The 19965-nt window shown below is 46.1% G+C and overlaps 1 protein-coding gene across 1 annotated transcript in view; it reads left to right on the top strand.

Annotated features, from left to right (window-relative positions):
• The window catches only part of irf10 (interferon regulatory factor 10), a gene marked incomplete at its 3' end in the record, with an annotated part of 52264 nt that extends 32404 nt beyond the window's left edge, over window positions 1–19860 (top strand). The window contains exons 7-9 of the mRNA XM_084333620.1: window positions 5256–5374; window positions 16559–16725; window positions 19695–19860. Of these exons, the coding sequence (XP_084189746.1) occupies window positions 5256–5374; window positions 16559–16725; window positions 19695–19860 (452 nt within the window). The remainder of the gene's footprint in view (window positions 1–5255; window positions 5375–16558; window positions 16726–19694) is intronic.
• Window positions 19861–19965: the final 105 nt, after the last annotated feature.

The following is a 19965-nucleotide window of genomic DNA, read 5'->3' on the forward strand; positions in this document are numbered from 1 at the left end:
ACGCTCTCCCTGACCACCTGAGAGCACCACAGACTGTAGAACACTCTCCCTCACCACCTGAGAGCACCACAGACTGTAGAACACTCTCCCTGACCACCTGCGAGCACCACAGACTGTAGAACGCTCTCCCTGACCACCTGAGAGCACCACAGACTGTAGAACGCTCTCCCTGACCACCTGAGAGCACCACAGACTGTAGAACACTCTCCCTGACCACCTGAGAGCACCACAGACTGTAGAACACTCTCCCTGACCACCTGAGAGCACCACAGACTGTAGAACACTCTCCCTGACCACCTGAGAGCACCACAGACTGTGCAACACTCTCCCTGACCACCTGAGAGCACCACAGACTGTAGAACACTCTCCCTGACCACCTGAGACCACCACAGACTGTGCAACACTCTCCCTGACCACCTGAGAGCACCACAGACTGTAGAACACTCTCCCTGACCACCTGAGAGCACCACAGACTGTGGAACACTCTCCCTGACCACCTGAGACCACCACAGACTGTGCAACACTCTCCCTGACCACCTGAGAGCACCACAGACTGTAGAACACTCTCCCTGACCACCTGAGAGCACCACAGACTGTGGAACACTCTCCCTGACCACCTGAGAGCACCACAGACTGTAGAACACTCTCCCTGACCACCTGAGAGCACCACAGTCTGTAGAACACTCTCCCTGACCACCTGAGAGCACCACAGACTGTAGAACACTCTCCCTGACCACCTGAGAGCACCACAGACTGTAGAACACTCTCCCTGACCACCTGAGAGCACCACAGACTGTGGAACCCTGACCACCTGAGAGCACCACAGACTGTGGAACCCTGACCACCTGAGAGCACCACAGACTGTGGAACCCTGACCACCTGAGAGCACCACAGACTGTGGAACACTCTCCCTGACCACCTGAGAGCACCACAGACTGTGGAACCCTGACCACCTGAGAGCACCACAGACTGTGGAACCCTGACCACCTGAGAGCACCACAGACTGTGGAACCCTGACCACCTGAGAGCACCACAGACTGTGGAACCCTGACCACCTGAGAGCACCACAGACTGTGGAACCCTGACCACCTGAGAGCACCACAGACTGTGGAACCCTGACCACCTGAGAGCACCACAGACTGTGGAACCCTGACCACCTGAGAGCACCACAGACTGTGGATGCTTTTAAAAAGGGCCTCAAAACAAAACATTTTAATAGTGCCTTTTGTTGATTTTTATCTAGTTTTAGCTCCACATTTTATGTTATTTTACCAGTTGTAGCCCTTTTTATTTAGTTTTTTACTCTTTTACTAGTGTTAGTGTTCTTTTTACTCTAGTTTTAGTCTTACTTATTTTATTTATTATTTTACATATATTTTTTGCTAGCTTTTATGTTCTTTTTTACAATGTAGCGCTTTGAGATTTGCTTGACAACTATAAAGCACCCTACAAATCCAAATATATTATTATTATTATTATTATTATTATTATTATTATTATTATTATTATAAACAAACAGATACGATGAACAAAAATACTATTTGAATTTTACTACTAACCAACCAGACATGATCCTCCTGTTTGGAGCAAATTATGACACCCAACTGTATTTATCTGTTCTGCTTCATGTATTACATACCTTGTAATTCTATTTGGTTGTTTGTTTGATGTGTGTTTGAATGTATGTACTGTATCGTCTGTCTCTTTTCTATTTTATTACATGTTTGTTTCTGTTACCCATTGAGAGGCCCTTCTTGTCTTCTCGCCAGTCCATCATTGTAAATAGGAATTTGTTCTTAATTTTGACCTGCCTGGTTAAATAGATGTTAAATAAGAAAAAATACAAAAGGTTTTTAAGGTACTTAAAAAAAAGTACCTAAGGTACTTTTTTTAAGGTACTGGGCAACTTGATAGTCTAGATCAGCGGTTCTCAAACTACGGGTCGCGACCCAAACTGGGGTCGTGGGTAGGTGACAGTGCATTGCAAGTAAAAAAAAAGATCTACTGTATATATATTTTTTTATGTTCTGGCAACATATTTTGGCTAAATATGCCTCGTTTTATAAATGTGTATTGATAACATAGTGCTGTAATTAAATACAATTATTATATATATATTTCTCTAATAAATATGCATGATCAAGTTCAACAACGTGTGCTTTTATTTTGATATTCCTTAATTCCACGTTGAAATGACCCGATACATTAAAACCTGTTAAGCTGTAGCCCTATTTTCAGAAATCTCGCCTAAAGGTACATGCCTAAGTAAATGGAAGATTGCTCCACTTCTACAAGGCCAATTTGCATGTTCTTGGTATCTAGGAACATCTAGGGACCTGGGGGTATGTATACCCAGTGTCAGAAATATTGTGTCTGTTACTAGGCTTGAGTAAATTGTAATGAAAAAGGGAGAATATAAATTATGATTTATTTTTGCATCTGTGCCGGTGAATAACACCATGTTACAATTGTGAGCAAGCCGAGCTCGCTCACTGAGCTCATTCAGCACCTTCTTTAGATCAAGTCTACAAAAAATCTAAGCAAATGAATAAAGGGAAGATGATTAAACAGAAGGATCTGTAGATACAGTTAATAAATGATAATCGATTTTAATTATAAATTCATATTTGACCTTGAACTTGACCTTGACCTTATTATGGCCAAATCATACATATGGATAGGGAAAGGCTCCTCTTTCCAATGGCAGGGTTAAATCTGGATTTAGTCATTTCCTTGCGGTTTTTACGATAAAAGAGATATAATTACCATTTTTCCGATAAATTATTATTTTCGGTAAATCGTATAAAACATCGGTAAAAATGAAAATATACACTTTGACTACTGTTTTGATAGGGTTATGGTCTTTACTCTTGGCTACAAAAAAATTATAATAATTTGTTTACCTCTTAACACATTGTCTGCCACGCAGTTTGCCCATCTTATACCACTCTCTGCCAGTGCTGTAACCCTATGGAGTCGCTCACCTTCTTTGCATGGCTCTAACTTTTTTAATATTATAGCTATATCGACATTACTATGGCCCATTCAACATCGTGTATCTATCGTTCCGGATGTGGGAACGTTCTATTTTTCCATTCATACATTGTCGTGTTAGTACCGTCATGAATATAAGTATGTTTTTAGAGTGTAGAGTAGGGCTGGGCGATATGGCCAAAAACGTTATCGCGATAAAATTATAAAATTATTTTCATATAACTTGATATCGATAATTATCGTCGATATAATGTCTGTCAAGTTTAATTAACTTTTTATGCCCGGCGCCGATGGACGGGCTATTAATAGACTTGTTTTTCTGCTGTGAATGTCTCGAGTTGATGTCGTCATCAGTCCGCGCACGTTAGCAGTTAGCCAGAGCGAGCAGTGTATCCCAAGACAATGTACTAAATAAATATCCCTAAAATACTCTGTTCCGCCACAATACATTGCAACGACGTCCACCGTATACCACACACTACTATAACCGTGGCATCAGAATTCACGCCACATACATACTCTGCACGTAAATATATAAAATAGCGCCGTGCAAGCTAAGTATCCTAGCCAGCTTCGTTTCCAAGCGATGTATTCCATGACAATGTACTAAATAAATATCCCTAAAATACTCTGTTCCGCCACAATACATTGCAACGACGTCCACCGTATACCACACACTACTATAACCGTGGCATCAGAATTCACGCCACATACATACTCGGCACGTAAATATATAAAATAGCGCCGTGCAAGCTAAGTATCCTAGCAGCCTTGAGTCCTGAGCTGTGGTGCGTAAGCACGTCATCACGTAATGTTGGTTGTTGTTAGTGAGTGTGCTGAGCCGAGGCTGAACGGAGCCAAACTTGGAAAATCGATATATCGAAACTTTGCGACCACGTTTCATGTTAATTTCGAGGAAATAATTTATCGCAATATTTATCGTTATCGTTTTATCGCCCAGCCCTAGTGTAGAGCAGTAATTCCTAGAACGCCAGTTATAGGCCCGACACATATACATAATCGATTGACGTTTTGTTCCTATACACGCTATATTAAAAATTCAAATGCATATGATCGCTATACATTATGCTCCATCATGCGTGAAGGAAAGGGGGGGGGGTCGTTTATGATTCCTTGATTGTCAGTAACGGCTTTCTTTAGTACAACATCATACGTTGATCAGATGGATTGCAATGAAATAAATGCACAATCGAGCTGGAATTAACGTTAGATTCCTCTTACCTGTGGCCGATGAGTCTGGAGATAAAAAATTCCAATTATTTGATTTCGATCTGCTAGATCCATTTTCCGTTTGTACGATGCAATAAACGCAGAAAGCATAATTATTGATTATTGCGTCTCGAAAGCGAGCCAATGCACTCGAGGTGTTTGTCTGGATCCACGTAACAAGATAGCTCTGCCGGAAAATGTTCCCCGATGCACAGAGCGCCACATCCGGTTTAGAGTGGAGTGCAACTCGCCCGAAATCCACCAGGCGGCGGTATTGAGGCGTTGCAATATCAGACAGTACAGCTGGCTCCCGGAGCCTTGCTGGATGAATTATGAATGCCAATAGCGAATAAAGGAAACAACGATCATAAAAACGAGTTAACTCGTTGTTGGCGCTCAACGATTGGCGGCCAATAACGAGTAAACTCGTTTTTGGCGCAGAATGTGTTAACATCCAACATCATGAGGACGATTCGCGATGCCACTTTGCCAACCTCTAGCGGCTCGGGTGTGCATTTCTTTTAATACAATATATAGATCGAATTAAAGCCCTATTTGTTGCCTGTCGATTGCCCTTTCAGGTGACAAAATCCGTTCAGTGGTTCTTGGGTTACATGCCGATATGTGAGGCGTGCGCCAAAGTACGCAAAAGTACACATTACCACCCCCGACTCCCGGGGCTCTAGCTCCGTCAATCATTTGGCGATGGCTTGCCAATGATACCCCATGATATGATAATTGGGGATCTAATACGGTCTCTATTGATCGATTTATGATAAAGAAAAGCAGGGTCCCCCAATTGGGGGACCTTACGGCTTAACAGGTTAAGTGTGGGGTCGCCAAAATAAATCCTAAATAAAATGGGGTTGTGGTATAAAAAAATTTGAGAACCCCTGGGCTAGAAGCACTGTACTGTATGTATGTCGGTTAGTAGCGCTTGGTGTGATGAGGCATGGCTTCTACCTCTTTGGAGGATTAGTGACGGTTTATGAATCTTTCCAGTCATTGTCCTTCTTCTCATGTCCACACAGAGCTCCACCACTATCTCCAGGGAGACGGACCTGCCCCTTGCTATGAGATTGAACTCTGCTTTGGGGAAGAATTTCCAGACCCCAACATATCTAAAACAAAGAAGCTGGTTATAGTACAGGTAGGTAGCCGCCTATTTTCTATATATTTTTATTATTGTAATTTTTTTTTTAACCTTTATTTACCCAGGGTAGGTTCGCTGAGCACGGATGCTCTTTTTCAGCTACGCCCTGCTTCACATGCACACAGTTCCATTCACACCTGGGAGCTGCCCAGTACAACCACAGTCTGACACCGTTGGCCACTGAGCAACTCCACTGGAGCAGTTGGGGGTTACTCAAGGGCGCTTCAGCGGTTGGTGTTAAGGGTATGGGACGCTTATTGCTTATTAACAGCGGAGGAGTGCTGCCGAGTGCTTCCGCGTTTTCCCTGATTGGCTGCGACACGCCCCGCGGCAGGCGCGGCAGCCGCGGAGTTGAGCGGCAGAGCTTGCGGCAGAGCTTGCGGCATTATGTAGCCGTAATCCGCAATGATTTTCATTAGAAGCTTAGCTCACCTGGCAGCGCTGCAGTCCTGCGGTCCTGCGGTCCGTTGGTGACAAGTTCGAATCCCATCGTTTTTTTTTTTTTTTTTTTTTTAACGTGTATTCTTTCGCCGGTTAAGGTTAGGCATGGTTAAGGTTAAGGTTAAGGTTAGGCATTGTTTCGGAGTTGGTTAAGGTTAGAAGGGTTAAGTTTAGGCGCTGTTAAGGAGCTGGTTAAGGTTAGAGTTTGTCTTAGAGAATGGCAATATTCTTTCTATGGTTAAGGTTAAGGTTAGGCATGGTTAAGGTTAAGGTTAAGGTTGGGCATTGTTTCGGAGTTGGTTAAGGTTAGAAGGGTTAAGTTTAGGCGCTGTTAAGGAGCTGGTTAAGGTTAGCGTTTGTCTTAGAGAATGGCAATAGACAGCCTATTTACGCACTGCCGCTCTCTCGCGCTGCCGCGGTCACATGGTCACATTGTCACATTCTTGCACTCCTCCGCTGTTAATAAGCAACACGCGTATGGGACAGGCGTGGAAATCCCACGGGGGACAGGGGGGACATGTCCCCCCCCATCCTGAGAAAAATATGATATGTCCCCCCCCAATATATCACTGTAAACATAACTATGTAATTCAATAGAATAAATAATACGCAATGAAAGAACTTGTGCTGATTATAGACACTTAATAGCGAGTTTTTAAGTTTCCAAAGATTGCGACCCCCCTCGCATTTCCTTCACAATGGTTTGATCAACTGCCTCCTGAGTCCCACCCCCAGCACGCAGTCAGTCAGTGGCGCATGATGCAAGTAAATATCTATAGTAAATAGTGCTGTGTAAATATCACCGCGGCAGACCTTTCCAGTAAGTTGTTCAAACAAAGGATATGTTAGACATGTCTTTACTTCTATGATAGAAGCCCATCTCCTACTGTAAATAACCTGCACACTGTGTGTGTGTGTGTGTCTAGCCAGCCAGTCCGGTAGAACATGGCAGAAAAAAGACAGACATCAGAGCCTATTTCAGTACACCAAAACGCAAAGTAATAACCATAGTAGCCTAATATCTCAAAGACTTAGACTACAGAGGTTGAAAAATGTTCATACGAAAGAGGTGAAATGCTAAAATCATTTGATAATGATGTCATTAGGCAGAGCAGGCAATAAATGGTACACAGACACTGACTGCAGAGCTGGGGACAGATACAGTAGGCAGGAACAGACTGGCAGAGACAGGGAGTCTCAGGTAAGTTTGTTGAGTTTTTGTTTGGCAACATTATGAAATGTTCGCTATTTTTTAGACTTGTAAAATATGGACATATTTCTTTTTTTAACCTTTATTTACCCAAGCAAGCAATTAACACTTTGATCGCCATGGTTAAATTCATAATTTACCATCCCTAGCCAGCTCTATTTGTCTATGGAGAAGTTCCCCTTCTTTGCAGGGCTATAACTTTTTAAATTCTATTGCTAAATTGACATTATTATGGCCCATTCAATGTCCTATATCTATTGTTCAGGGTGTAGCAACGTTATACTTTTTCATTCACATATTCATACTAAAATATGGTCTAAAGTATAAGTATGTTTTTATCGTTTTCTGCAGCTTTCTCCAGAACTTGATTTATAGCCCCAAATGCATTATATTGATGATCAAATACAGTTTGGTAGCGATCGGTGCCAGATAAAAAATTTCAACTGGAGGTACTTCTAGAAGTTACTACGTATCATCTGATGTTGACCGGATGGGCGGGGGGTCGTTTATAATTCCGTGGGCAACGTTATATCATTCATCTAGTGTGGGTCATATGGTCATCAGAGCAGTTAGTAAAGAACACGTTGGAAAATAACGCTGGATCTTACCGTATCTTCCTCGCGCCGTTGGACGATCAGCTTGGAGTAGACAGTTTTCGATTATGGGATGTTGATCTAGATGAACCATTTCCAGGTTGTATAATACTATATACGTCCAAATAACGTTGTTTATTGAGTTAGGGCGAGCGATTGATTATCCAGTGTGTCGAGATGGAGTCCGGCTAACGATCGCGAGTACGGCGTCTTCGGCAGAATGAGCATGGCGGGGAAAGACGAGTTCCAGCGTTTTCGGCGATTAAAGTGTTAAGAATACATTCTTAACATTTATTTTAACATAATTGGACAATGCCATGGATTGTTGCCACTCTCAAACTTAAACTGGTGACTGAACCACGATTTGTTTAAACAGTCAACATAACATATCAAAGTGCTTGACTTAAACATAACATATATCAAAGTGCTTCACTTAAACTTAAAAGGCTCTTCTAACATACAAAATAACTCTGTTCCTCAATATACATTTAACATATTACAACGTAGGCTATGTGTTACAGCACTACTTTTGGTGTCCCCCCCAGGAATTGCTCTTGAGAAAATGTAATGTAATTGTCCCCCCCAAAGTTGATATCATATTTTCGCCCCTGGTATGGGAGAGAGTTATTAATTCACTTCCCCAGCCCAGATCTTTCCTGCCGGTCCGGGGATTTAACCGGCGACCTTCCGGTCACAAACCCGCTTCTCTAACCTTCAGGCCACCGCTGCCCTATTCTCGGTCATCGCTCCACAATGGTGGAAGGAACTTCCCACCACACTTTCTTTTTGTATCCACTTTTTCTCCTCCTATTTTTCTGTATTTTTCTCCCATCCCAATTTAGTCGTTATGCCAATTCCCCCCTCCCCTTCCTGGTCATTGCGCGCATGTGCCCCCCACTGGTCGGTCTAGGGAGTCCTGAAGTCTATCAGATGCTTCCGAGGAGGAGGAACATAGGAGACAGCCAGCAGCCTCTTTTCACCTGACAGCGAGGACTCTTACTGGGGAAGTGTAACGCATGGGAGGATCACACTACTTTACCCAGTTCCTTCCCTCGCTGTGCCAGGCGCCCTGACCGACCTGTAGGAGTCGCTGTTTACAACAACCAGAATACCACCCACCGGCTTCCCACCCGCTAACACTGCCAATTGTGTCAGTATGACGACCGCCCAAGCCGGAGGGACTGCTGACAGCCGGATTCGATACCAGTGGGTCTCATTCCTGAACAGATTTACGACAAAAAATTTCCTCTTAGGCAGATTTCTGCCCATTTAAGACATATTAGCGCTAGTAGCGCGATTCCCCAAATTTTCCTGAGATCAGATTTGAGCGTGGCTGAGAGCAGATTTAAGAGTGCTGAAGAGTACACTTATGATTGATAGACTAATTGAAAATTGTATTAACTTGACAGACTGTGTTCTCATAGTGATTCCTTCATGTCAACGCTACAGGCCTCCTTGGAATTAATTACTCATAATTAAAATAAATATGACAATATTTGTACGATAAGAAATTATGCATTTGATGTCGGAATAATAAATAATATGGATTCATCTGATCACAGGGCAGCTGGATTAACCATATCTGAACCAGCTATTTTGGACAAATGTATAATTACTTTAATTACTCAGATATTCAAACACATTATGCAATTATTGTGAAATCATTGAAAATAATAATTATTTAATGCCTTCTGTGGAATTTGTATTTCTTATTTGTTACATATCTGTTTTAATGATTAATTATACATTTGAAAGAATGCAGGTCAGCATGCAATATATCCCATTGATTGGTATACAATGGGACAGACCTTTGTTTGATATAGCTATAAACCTGCATTCCTTCAAATATATCATTAATCAATTAAACTTATATTGAAATACACTATAGCCTATACACCAACACTGAAATGACAGTGGATAAATAAATAAATAAGAACTAAAGCTAATCGTGTGGAAATAGACTGCATTAATATTCCATAAGTCTTGTGTGCGCCAGTATAGCCTACATGTCTAATGAATTAACAGTATAGGCTTATATTATTCTAATTACTTGTTTCATTAGGATTTAGTAGATACTATATATATGCTCTGCCCTACGTACAGTATAAGTACAGTCTTGTGGGGCGGCGTGGCTCACGGGTAGAGCGGGTCGTCCAATGATCAAAGGGTTGGTGGTTCGAATCCCGCTCAAGCCCATGTCCATCCCACTGCTGTTGTGTCCTTGGGCAAGACACTTAACCTACTTGCCTCGTATGCATGTGAATGAATGTTGGTGGTGGCCGTAGGGGCCGTAGGCAATGATTATTCGCCACGCTTCCGTGAGTCTGCCTCAGGGCAGCTCTGGCTGCAATTGTAGCTTACCACCACCGGTATGACTGTGTATGAACGAATAATGTACTCTGTGAAGCGCTCTGGGTCAGTGACTTGTTTCATTAGGATTTAGTAGATAATAATAATAATAATAATGACTTGGATTTATATAGCGCTCTTCACTGATCGGCAAAGATAGTTAGCTCAAAGCTATTCCGGACAGTTTTCATCAACTTCCTGTCATTTAGAAATATTATTTTATAGTGAAAATCATTACCAAAACGTCCGGAAAAACCTCACGGGAGCATTATAGACTGTCATACAAATGTACAAATGCTATAAGGTGGCAAGAAATGCACTATAAACAATACTTTGCGGCGTCGTTTCTTGCGCTAGCTTCTGTTAGCCAGCAATAGCCTTAATTAGCGTGAGCAAGTAAACTAACAGTGAACGTTTTTACATGAAATACAGCCCAAAAACCCTGCTGACAAACGTTTGCTTATTAAATACATTCTATACTATAATAATACAAACGTTTCATTGCCTCTCTGTGACGACAAAGTTGTTTAAATAAGGGGAGAAAAGTAGCTAAAACCAATGTATTTGGATGGGACAGGAAGTACCATTGGCAACCGGAAGTCAGCCGGAAGTGCCTACTTTCAGGTTGTGCAAGTGGAGAATACGCGTCATATGGCCGCTGGGTAGCGCACAGTGATGCGATTGGCTCTGTGGTTGGAGCTAATGCCCGCCCCCATTCTACCTAGACTGGCTGTACACAGCGAAACCATTTCCTCATACTCGAGAGGGAGAGAAAGGAAGAGAGAGGGAGAGAGATAGAGAGCACTTGGGGGGGGGACCTGCAGCGCGCCACACACGCAAACGGGAGATAAAAAAAAAAAAAAAAAAACCATTTCCTCATACTTGAGAGGGAGAGAAAGGAAGAGAGAGGGAGAGAGATAGAGAGCACTTGGGGGGGGGGGGGGGGGGGACCTGCAGCGCGCCACACACGCAAACGGGAGATTGAAAGAAAAAAAAACCATTTCCTCATACTCGAGAGGGAGAGAAAGGAAGAGAGAGGGAGAGAGATAGAGAGCACTTGGGGGGGGGGGGGGGGGGACCTGCAGCGCGCCACACACGCAAACGGGAGATTGAAAGAAAGAAAAAAAAAACCACAAGCTGCCGGCGGACTGTCTTTTTTTTCTCTCTCTCTCTCTCTCTCTCCCACCCCCTCCCTCTCTCTCTCTCTCTCTCTCTCTCTCTCTCTCTCTCTCTCTCTCTCTCTTCCCCCCCTCCCTCCCTCCCTCTACCAGTGCAGACTGTGTGGCACTGTCACTCAAAGTGCTTATGGGCGGAGCCAGGCCATAACAGCCTGATTTCTTGAGGCTGAAAAATGATGGTTTTGAGTACTTGATTAGAAATATAAAACAATGCATTTTTTTTGAAAAAAACCTTACAAATGTCTTCAATAGACCAACAGGAATTGTGTAAAGTTGCCCAAATAGTGCTAGGAATAGCAATACATAGCCCCTTTAAAAACAAAAACAAAAACTACTAACCTTCGACTTTTAAATGGTAAATGGTGCATTTATTCAAAGCGCTTTACAATTCTGGTCCTCACATTTTACCGGTTCACCGACGGCGGAGACCATGCAAGGTGCCAACCTGCTTATCGGGAGCACTTAGGGGTTAAGGGTCTTGCTCAAGGACACTTTTACACGCTGCCTGGGAGGAGCGTGTGAGGTTTTGCCCGCTGCTCACTACCTTTTCTCTGTCTTCTTTAAGCCTACTGTTAGGAATTCCCTATTCTCTGTCTTCTTTAAGCCTACTGTTAGGAATTCCCTACTCACTCTCTCTAGCCCCCACCCTCTCGTTCCTTACCCTTAGTGGCCACACCTGTTTGATATTCTATTATCTCTCGCACCTGTGGTGGCAGGCTAATTAGTCCCCCTGTGGGCTTTAAATACCAGGGCGCTTCCCCTCGTTTTGGCGTGGGGTCGTGTTGTATTCATGCTGAGTCATATTCTCTAACATCTAGACTCTTTCGGGAGATCCTCTGGTCTACCAATGCTGTAAGATGGATCTCTCCAGCCTTGAGATGTTTGCTCCAGCCTTCGTCTGCTGTCGCCGTAGCCTGTGGAGGAGACTGTTCTGCGCTCCCTGTAACTTCCACGGGAGGCACCCCAGCGCTCCACTGCAGACCCCAGCGCAGCTGTTCGTCCTGACGCACATCTAGACCAACGCGCATCTCCCGGACCCTCGAGCTTGGCACGCTCTCCAGTCACCAGCGCGCAACGCGCATCTTCAAGGGCCTTGGCCACCTGTCGCCGTTTGCCTGGAGGGAGACACTGTACTGCGCTCTCTAATCCTCTACGGGAGGTATTCCAGTGTTCCACTTCAGACCTTCGAGCTTGGCACGCTCCTCCGTACCAGCGCACAGACGCGCATCTTCCAGACCTTCGAGCTTGGCACGCTCCTCCGTACCAGCGCACTGACGCGCATCTTCCAGACCTTCGAGCTTGGCACGCTCCTCCGTACCAGCGCACTGACGCGCATCTTCCAGACCTTCGAGCTTGGCACGTTCCTCCGTACCAGCGCACAGACGCGCATCTTCCAGACCTTCGAGCTTGGCACGCTCTCCAGACCTCAGTGCGCCGACGCGCATCTTCCAGACCTTCGTGCTTGGCACACTCCTCCTCGCAGACGCACCCCGAGGCGTCTCTCTGTTCCGACGCGCACACCAAGGTGTGGCGCGCACTCTGTTCCTCGGCTCCGACAGCGGCTACCCGGTGGACGACGCCCTCGCCACCGCCACTGTTCCGACGCGCACACCAAGGTGTGGCGCGCACTCTGTTCCTCGGCTCCGACAGCGGCTACCCGGTGGACGACGCCCTCGCCACCGCCACTGTTCCGACGCGCACACCAAGGTGTGGCGCGCACTCTGTTCCTCGGCTCCGACAGCGGCTACCCGGTGGACGACGCCCTCGCCACCGCCACTGTTCCGACGCGCACACCAAGGTGTGGCGCGCACTCTGTTCCTCGGCTCCGACAGCGGCTACCCGGTGGACGACACCCTCGCCCCCGCCACTGTTCCAGCTCTCTGTTCCGACGCGCACACCAAGGTGTGGCGCGCACTCTGTTCCTCGGCTCCGACAGCGGCTACCCGGTGGACGACACCCTCGCCGCCCGCCACTGTTCCAGCACTCTGTCCCTCGGCTCGGACAGCCAGCCACCCGGTGGCGATGCCCTCGCCCCGTTGCTGTCCCTGTACCTTTACGCATACGCCTGGGTGAGTTTTGATTGTGATGTCACTCACTCAGCGTAGTGCCCTTGCCCCCGTTCCCGTTGCTGTCCCTGTACCTTTACGCATACGCCTGGGTGAGTTTTGATTGTGATGTCACTCACTCAGCGTAGTGCCCTTGCCCCCGTTCCCGCTGCTGTCCCTGTACCTTTACGCATACGCCTGGGTGAGTTTTGATTGTGATGTCACTCACTCAGCGTAGTGCCCTTGCCCCCGTTCCCGCTGCTGTCCCTGTACCTTTACGCATACGCCTGGGTGAGTTTTGATTGTGATGTCACTCACTCAGCGTAATGCCCCTTGCCCTCGTCCCGCTGCTGTTCCCCAGCGTATCGCCTCCTTTAGTTCTCACTTAGTTATTAGTTGGACATTTCATCTCCCACTCTGTTTTGTTCTCTCGTGGATATTATTTTGGACATTCCATCTCCCACTGTGTGTTTGTTCACACGAAGATAGTATTTACTTTGTTACTTTGTTATTTGGACTGTTCTGCATCTGCTCTGTTTTTTCCCTTTGAATATTAACCCTCTCCTCTGTTCTGCAGAGCGGCCCAGATGTTTTTCCCACCAGTCCCCAGTTCCTCCTTGTCCCCAGCCCGCCTCCGCGGTCCTCTGTCCCCAGTTCCTCCCTTTCCCCAGCCCGCCTCCGCGGGCCTCTGTTCCCTCTGTCTCCAGAACCTGGCCCTCTGTTCCCCAGAACCTGTTCCCTATGTTCCCCAGTACCTGTCCCTCTATCCCTTGTTCTCCTAGTCCCTAGTCCTCTATCCCTAGCTCTCCTAGTCCCTAGTCCTCTGTCCCAAGGCGTTCCCTTAACCTTCCCAAGGCGTTCCCTTAACCTTCCCAAGGCGTTCCCTTAACCTTCCCAAGGCTTTCCCTTAACCTTCCCTTAGGCGTTCCCTTTACCTTCCCATAGTGTTCCCTTTTCCTGCCCGCCTCTTATAGGCACTTTACCTTCCCCTCTTGTGTTATTCCAGTGTTTTGTGTTTTCTCCCTTAAAGGGACAGTGCCCTTTTTCCCTGTTCTAAATAAATATCTGTTTCTTGGCAAACCATCATACCTGTCTTGTGTTGTGCGATTGGGGTCGGTTACAAACCATAACAGAGCGGGAATTGAACTGGGTACCAGACGGCTGCTCTACCTCCTGAGCCACTGTCACCCCCTTTTACTACTTTACTTTTACTATTATGCACTTTACTACTTTGTTACTTAGTAGCACTTAGCTACTAAGTCATCTTCCTTGTCTATATTACTAACTACTATGCTAATCTGTCTTTACTACTATGCACTCAAGACTGTAGCACTCAAGTTCGACACTGTTTGATGAACGGGTGTTTAAAATGAGCTTTGGCTACAAACACTACGATACAGGCATTATCTATGTATTTGTATCTGTCCCTTTCAAATCAATCAAATCAATCATCATTTACATTTACATTTAGTCATTTAGCTGACGCTTTTATCCAAAGCGACTTACAAGTTCTGTACGACAAGCCATCAGGAAGGGCACAACTCTATCAGCTGAGCAACAATGTTCATCAAAGTGTTGAGTGCTACAGTGTAGGTTAGTTTATTAGGACAAGTGCATGACAGTACGGTTAGTTAGGGTTAGATTTTTTTATTGTTTTTTTTTTTTTTTTTTTAATTCAGATAATGGTTGAAGAAGTGCGTCTTTAGTCGACGGCGAAAGATTGGACGTGATTCGGCTGTCCTAACTGGGGTGGGTAGTTCATTCCACCATTGTGGGGCAAGGACTGAGAATAGGCGACTTCTCTTTGATGACCCTCCCGGAGCTTGGATAGGAGTAGGTCTGAGGCGGCCAGAAGATGCAGAGCGTAGGGGTCTTGAGGGTGTGTAGTTAGAGACCATTGACCGGAGGTAGGCGGGAGCGGTTCCCTTTGCCACACGGTATGCTAGGTCGAGGGCCTTGAAGCGGATTCGTGCAGCAATGGGGAGCCAGTGCAGGTCCCTAAGAAGTGGGGTGACATGGGCCGACTTCGGTAGGTTTGAGATCAGGCGGGCCGCTGCGTTCTGAATGAGTTGAAGAGGCTTAGTGGCAGTGGCCGGGAGGCCAGCGAGCAGTGCATTGCAGTAGTCGAGGCGGGAGATGACTGTTGATTGGACGAGGAGTTGGGTGGCTTCTTTTGTCAGGAAGGGGCGTATCCTTCTGACGTTGCTCAGGAGGAATCGGCAGGTTCTGGTCGTCGCTGCGATGTGAGCAGAGAAGTTCAACTGGTCGTCGAGGACAACACCAAGGTTCTTGGCGGTCGGGGACGCAGTCACAGCTGTATTCTCGACTGTGATTGAAAGGTCGGTTAGGGGGGAGGATTTGGCCGGCAGGTGGAGCAATTCTGTTTTGCTTAGGTTCAGTTTGAGGTGGTTGGACGTCATCCAGGCTGAGATGTCGGACAGACAGGCCGAGATCCGCTCAGAGACGTGGATATCTGAGGGAGGGAAGGAGAGGAAGAGTTGAGTATCGTCGGCATAACAATGGTAGGAGAAGCCATGAGACGTGATAATGTTACCCAGTGATTTAGTGTAGAGGGAGAAGAGAAGGGGTCCTAAAACCGAGCCCTGGGGGACACCCGTCCGCAGGGGGCGGGTGGCCGACAGGGTCCCTCTCCATGACACTTGGTAGGAGCGGTCATTGAGGTATGATGACAGCCATGTCAGCGCAGAGCCAGCCACTCCCATTCCTGCGAGGGCCGCAAGGAGGATCTGGTGGTTGACTGTGTCGAAGGCTGCAGATAGATCTAGGAGAATCAGGACAGAGGAGAGGCCTTTCGCTTTTGCTAAGTGAAGTGCCTCTGTGACCGCAATGAGGGCTGTCTCTGTGGAGTGACCAGTCCTGAAGCCTGACTGATTAGGGTCTAGGAGGTCATTCTGAATGAACAATCTTACTTACCCTTAGCTGCCAGAGTTGTACGCTTCCTGCTGATTTGTTGCACAGAACATGTAAGTCACTTTGGATAAGAAAGTTCAGCTAAATGACTAAATGTAAATGTAAATACCATGGAGAGCGCAGAATGCTTGAATCTGTAACTATGTTATATTCATATTTGACAACATTTTAAAAATACATTGCACTTGGGTCAAAGGGGCGAGGGCTTAAGCCCCCCTTCTGCCCTATACACACAAAACTACAAAAAAAAACTACTCAATTTCACTAAAGAGAGTAAATGTAATTGCTAATGAGTTACTTCCCAGACTGTGTACACTACAGTATGAACGTTGAGCCAGTATTGTTTAGTGTGTAGGTATATCATTCAACCAGCAGAGGGAGGCCTAAGCACGGCTACTGATTCTCTCCTTCCTCCCTTGTGTCCTGGTGGGCAGGTGGTGCCCTTGTTCGCTGTCAAGCTGCTGCAGGATGAGAGGAGGAGGAGACACCCAGAGAGAGGAGAGGAGGAGGAGGAGGAGAAGACACCCAGAGAGAGGAGAGGGGGAGAAGGAGAGGAGGAGGAGACACCCAGAGAGAGGAGAGGAGGAGGAGGAGAAGATAGGCGGAGGAGGAGAGACCCAGAGAGAGGAGAGGAGGAGGAGGAGGAGAGACCCAGAGAGAGGAGAGGGAGGAGGAGGACGAGAAGACACCCAGAGAGAGGAGAGGAGGAGGAGGAGGAGAAGATAGGCGGAGGAGGAGAGACCCAGAGAGAGGAGAGGGAGGAGGAGGACGAGAAGACACCCAGAGAGAGGAGAGGAGGAGGAGAGGGGGAGGAGGAGAGGAGGAGGAGACACCCAGAGAGAGGAGAGGAGGAGGAGAGGGGGAGGAGGGGAGGAGGAGGAGACACCCAGAGAGAGGAGAGGAGGAGGAGAAGATAGGCGGAGGAGGAGAGACCCAGAGAGAGGAGAGGGAGGAGGAGGACGAGAAGACACCCAGAGAGAGGAGAGGGGGAGGAGGAGAGGAGGAGGAGACACCCAGAGAGAGGAGAGGAGGAGACACCCTGAGAGAGGAGAGGAGAGGAGGAGAGGAGAGGAGGAGGAGAGGAGGAGAAGACACCCAGAGAGAGGATAGGGGGAGGAGGAGGACGAGAAGACACCCAGAGAGAGGAGGAGGAGAGGAGGAGGAGACACCCAGAGAGAGGATAGGGGGAGGAGGAGGACGAGAAGACACCCTGAGAGAGGAGAGGAGAGGAGAGGAGACACCCTGAGAGAGGAGAGGAGAGGAGAGGAGAGGAGACACCCTGAGAGAGGAGGAGGATTGTAGATCCCATACTCAGCCCTCGTTTGGGCTGTGGGGGGAGAAGGAACATTGGAGGCCTACCTTCCTCCAGTCTCATACCACCCTCTAGTGGTCACCAGCAGTTGGTGCAGACATTGATTACATTGTTAACTCACATGCTTACTTTGATTAATGGGATGATTAGTGGGATGTCACTGTGTGTGTGTTGTTGTTGAACTTCCCCACCCTGGTGTGAATTGGTTTCCCTGGTTAGTGTTTTGGTATAATTGCTTATTGTCTAGTGGTTAAATGTTTGTTTTGGACTGGCCTGGCCAGCTGTTGTCAATCATCGTTAGTCTTGGTATTTAAGTGTGTGTCTTCCTCTCTTCTGGTTGTGGCGTCATCCCTCCATGTTACCCCCAGTGACCACTGTGTTCCCTTGCCATCGTGCCTCCGGTCATCTCTCCCGTGCCTTGCTGTGTTTGTACTAAGTGTTGTAAGTAGTTTGAGTATTCCGTTTTTCGTTCTCGTGCCTCAGTTCGTCGTGTATTAGCGCCAGCTCGGCTGTGCCATTTGTTCCGTTTTGTAACGTGTCGTCTTCCAGTGAAGTCTATATGTATACACACGTTATCCTGCCGTCTCTGCCTCCTCCATTCCTGTCCACAACTGAGCTCTCCTCGCCTTCCCTCACTACCCCAATTGTAACAGAGGATGAGAAGAGGAGAGGAGACACCCTGAGAGAGGAGAGGAGGAGAGAAGAGAAGAGGCGAGGAGAGGAGAGGAGAGGAGAGGAGAGGAGACACCCAGAGAGAGGAGAGGAGAGGAGGAGCCACTCACGCCTCCAGCCACCAGTCCAGCACCAGGGGCAGGAAGGAACAGTGTATGTAGTTCCTCCTTGACCTCGCCTGCCCTCATCATCGCACGCCAAGAGCCTATACTGAACTAACAGGACCCCCAGTGTCTCTTGTGAAGATGTATATTTGATAAAGGCACGTTGCAATTGCTATTGCAGTATTGTAGATATTGTGTAGCTAATTCCAATATAGGATGGGAAAACTACATGTGAAATTCCTTCTCCATTTCCGTCACAATCAAAACGTTTTCATTAGGGATGTCCGATATTATCGGCCTACCGATATTATCGGCCAATATTGGCATTAAAATGTAATATCGAAAATTATCGGTATCGGTTTACAAAACAAAAAATATTATTTTTTTTTATTATTTTTTTTACATTTATTTAACCTTTATTTACCCAGGCAAGCAAGTAAGAACAAATTCTTATTTTATTTATTGTCAAAAGTATGCATAATGTTGTGTTAATTCCACGACAAGAGATATGTAATGTTAATTACCTGAAATTATTCAGTTTCGGTATCGGAAATTAAAAGTTGGACAATATCGGTATATCGGATATCGGTAAAAAAGCCAATATCGAACATCCCTAGTTTTCATGTAGTATCATGCAACTAGACTAACAATGTATCCTGTAGTATTATCAGCTGATGTTGAACTGAATATCATTATGTATTATGCAAAACGTGAAAATAAATAAATATTATTAGCATAATAAAAACGGAGATTCTTTTGTCCCACAGTCTTGGTGCATGGATACTGAATGGGCTGTCATTTGAATGTGTTATATATTCACACGAATATCCAGAATATTATTATGTACATATATTGCTAGAAAATCACTCCTCCAGTTAAATCTATAAAGCTTTTTTTCTTTATTTCTAGCGAACATCATATAACAGATTCACAATTTTTAAAAATATACATTTTTATAGCTATAACATTTACAAAGAAAAAAAAAAGAACAGGTAAGGTTTTGTTTTTGAAAATTCAAAAAACAATCGAAAAAAAAAACCTAAAGTGAGAGAGTGTGCTGAATCAGAAGAGATACCCGTATGAGTTTAAAATACTTTCATCATTGTCCCTGCTTTTCAAACATATACAGTACATAAAAAAGGAGAAAGGGGGAACAGACAGACGCGCACGGTACACAGGGGTCGAGTGTATTCACAAAGCGTCATATTCCAACCTGTTAGTAGCACCATCACACTCCAGCCATCCTTTCGTTTTCTCTCTCTTTCTGTCGGTTAATTGTGTTTTTTCTCCTGTAATGGAGCAACACTGTCGAGGCGCGGTGCACAGCCGGGTCTGGGCACGGGATTGTCAATTGTTACGCAATTTCTTTGTTCATTAGTGTTCCCTTTTTCAGAGATCATGTTAAGAACATATCGGAGGGTTGACGAACAAATGTTGTTGTTGTTTTACATGACCCCCAGATGACCCCCACATGACCCCCAGTGATGAGAATGGAAAAGGGCGAAGAGTCGCTGATACATTCACCTCGCCCCGCCCCACACCTGGCCACGCCCCCGCCCCACACCTGGCCCCACCCCCGAACCACACATGGCCACGCCCCCGAACCACACCTGGCCCCGCCCCCGACCCACACTGGTCCCGCCCCTGACCCACACCTGGCCATTGGCTCAGAAGCTAAAGAATTTTAAACTGAAAACGCGTTGCGAAAAGTGACAGTTTGCATTTTAATCTGTTTAGCATATTTACTGTATAT

Source organism: Notolepis coatsorum (assembly GCF_963971535.1).
Source record: "Notolepis coatsorum genome assembly, chromosome: 17".
NCBI lineage: Eukaryota > Metazoa > Chordata > Actinopteri > Aulopiformes > Paralepididae > Notolepis > Notolepis coatsorum.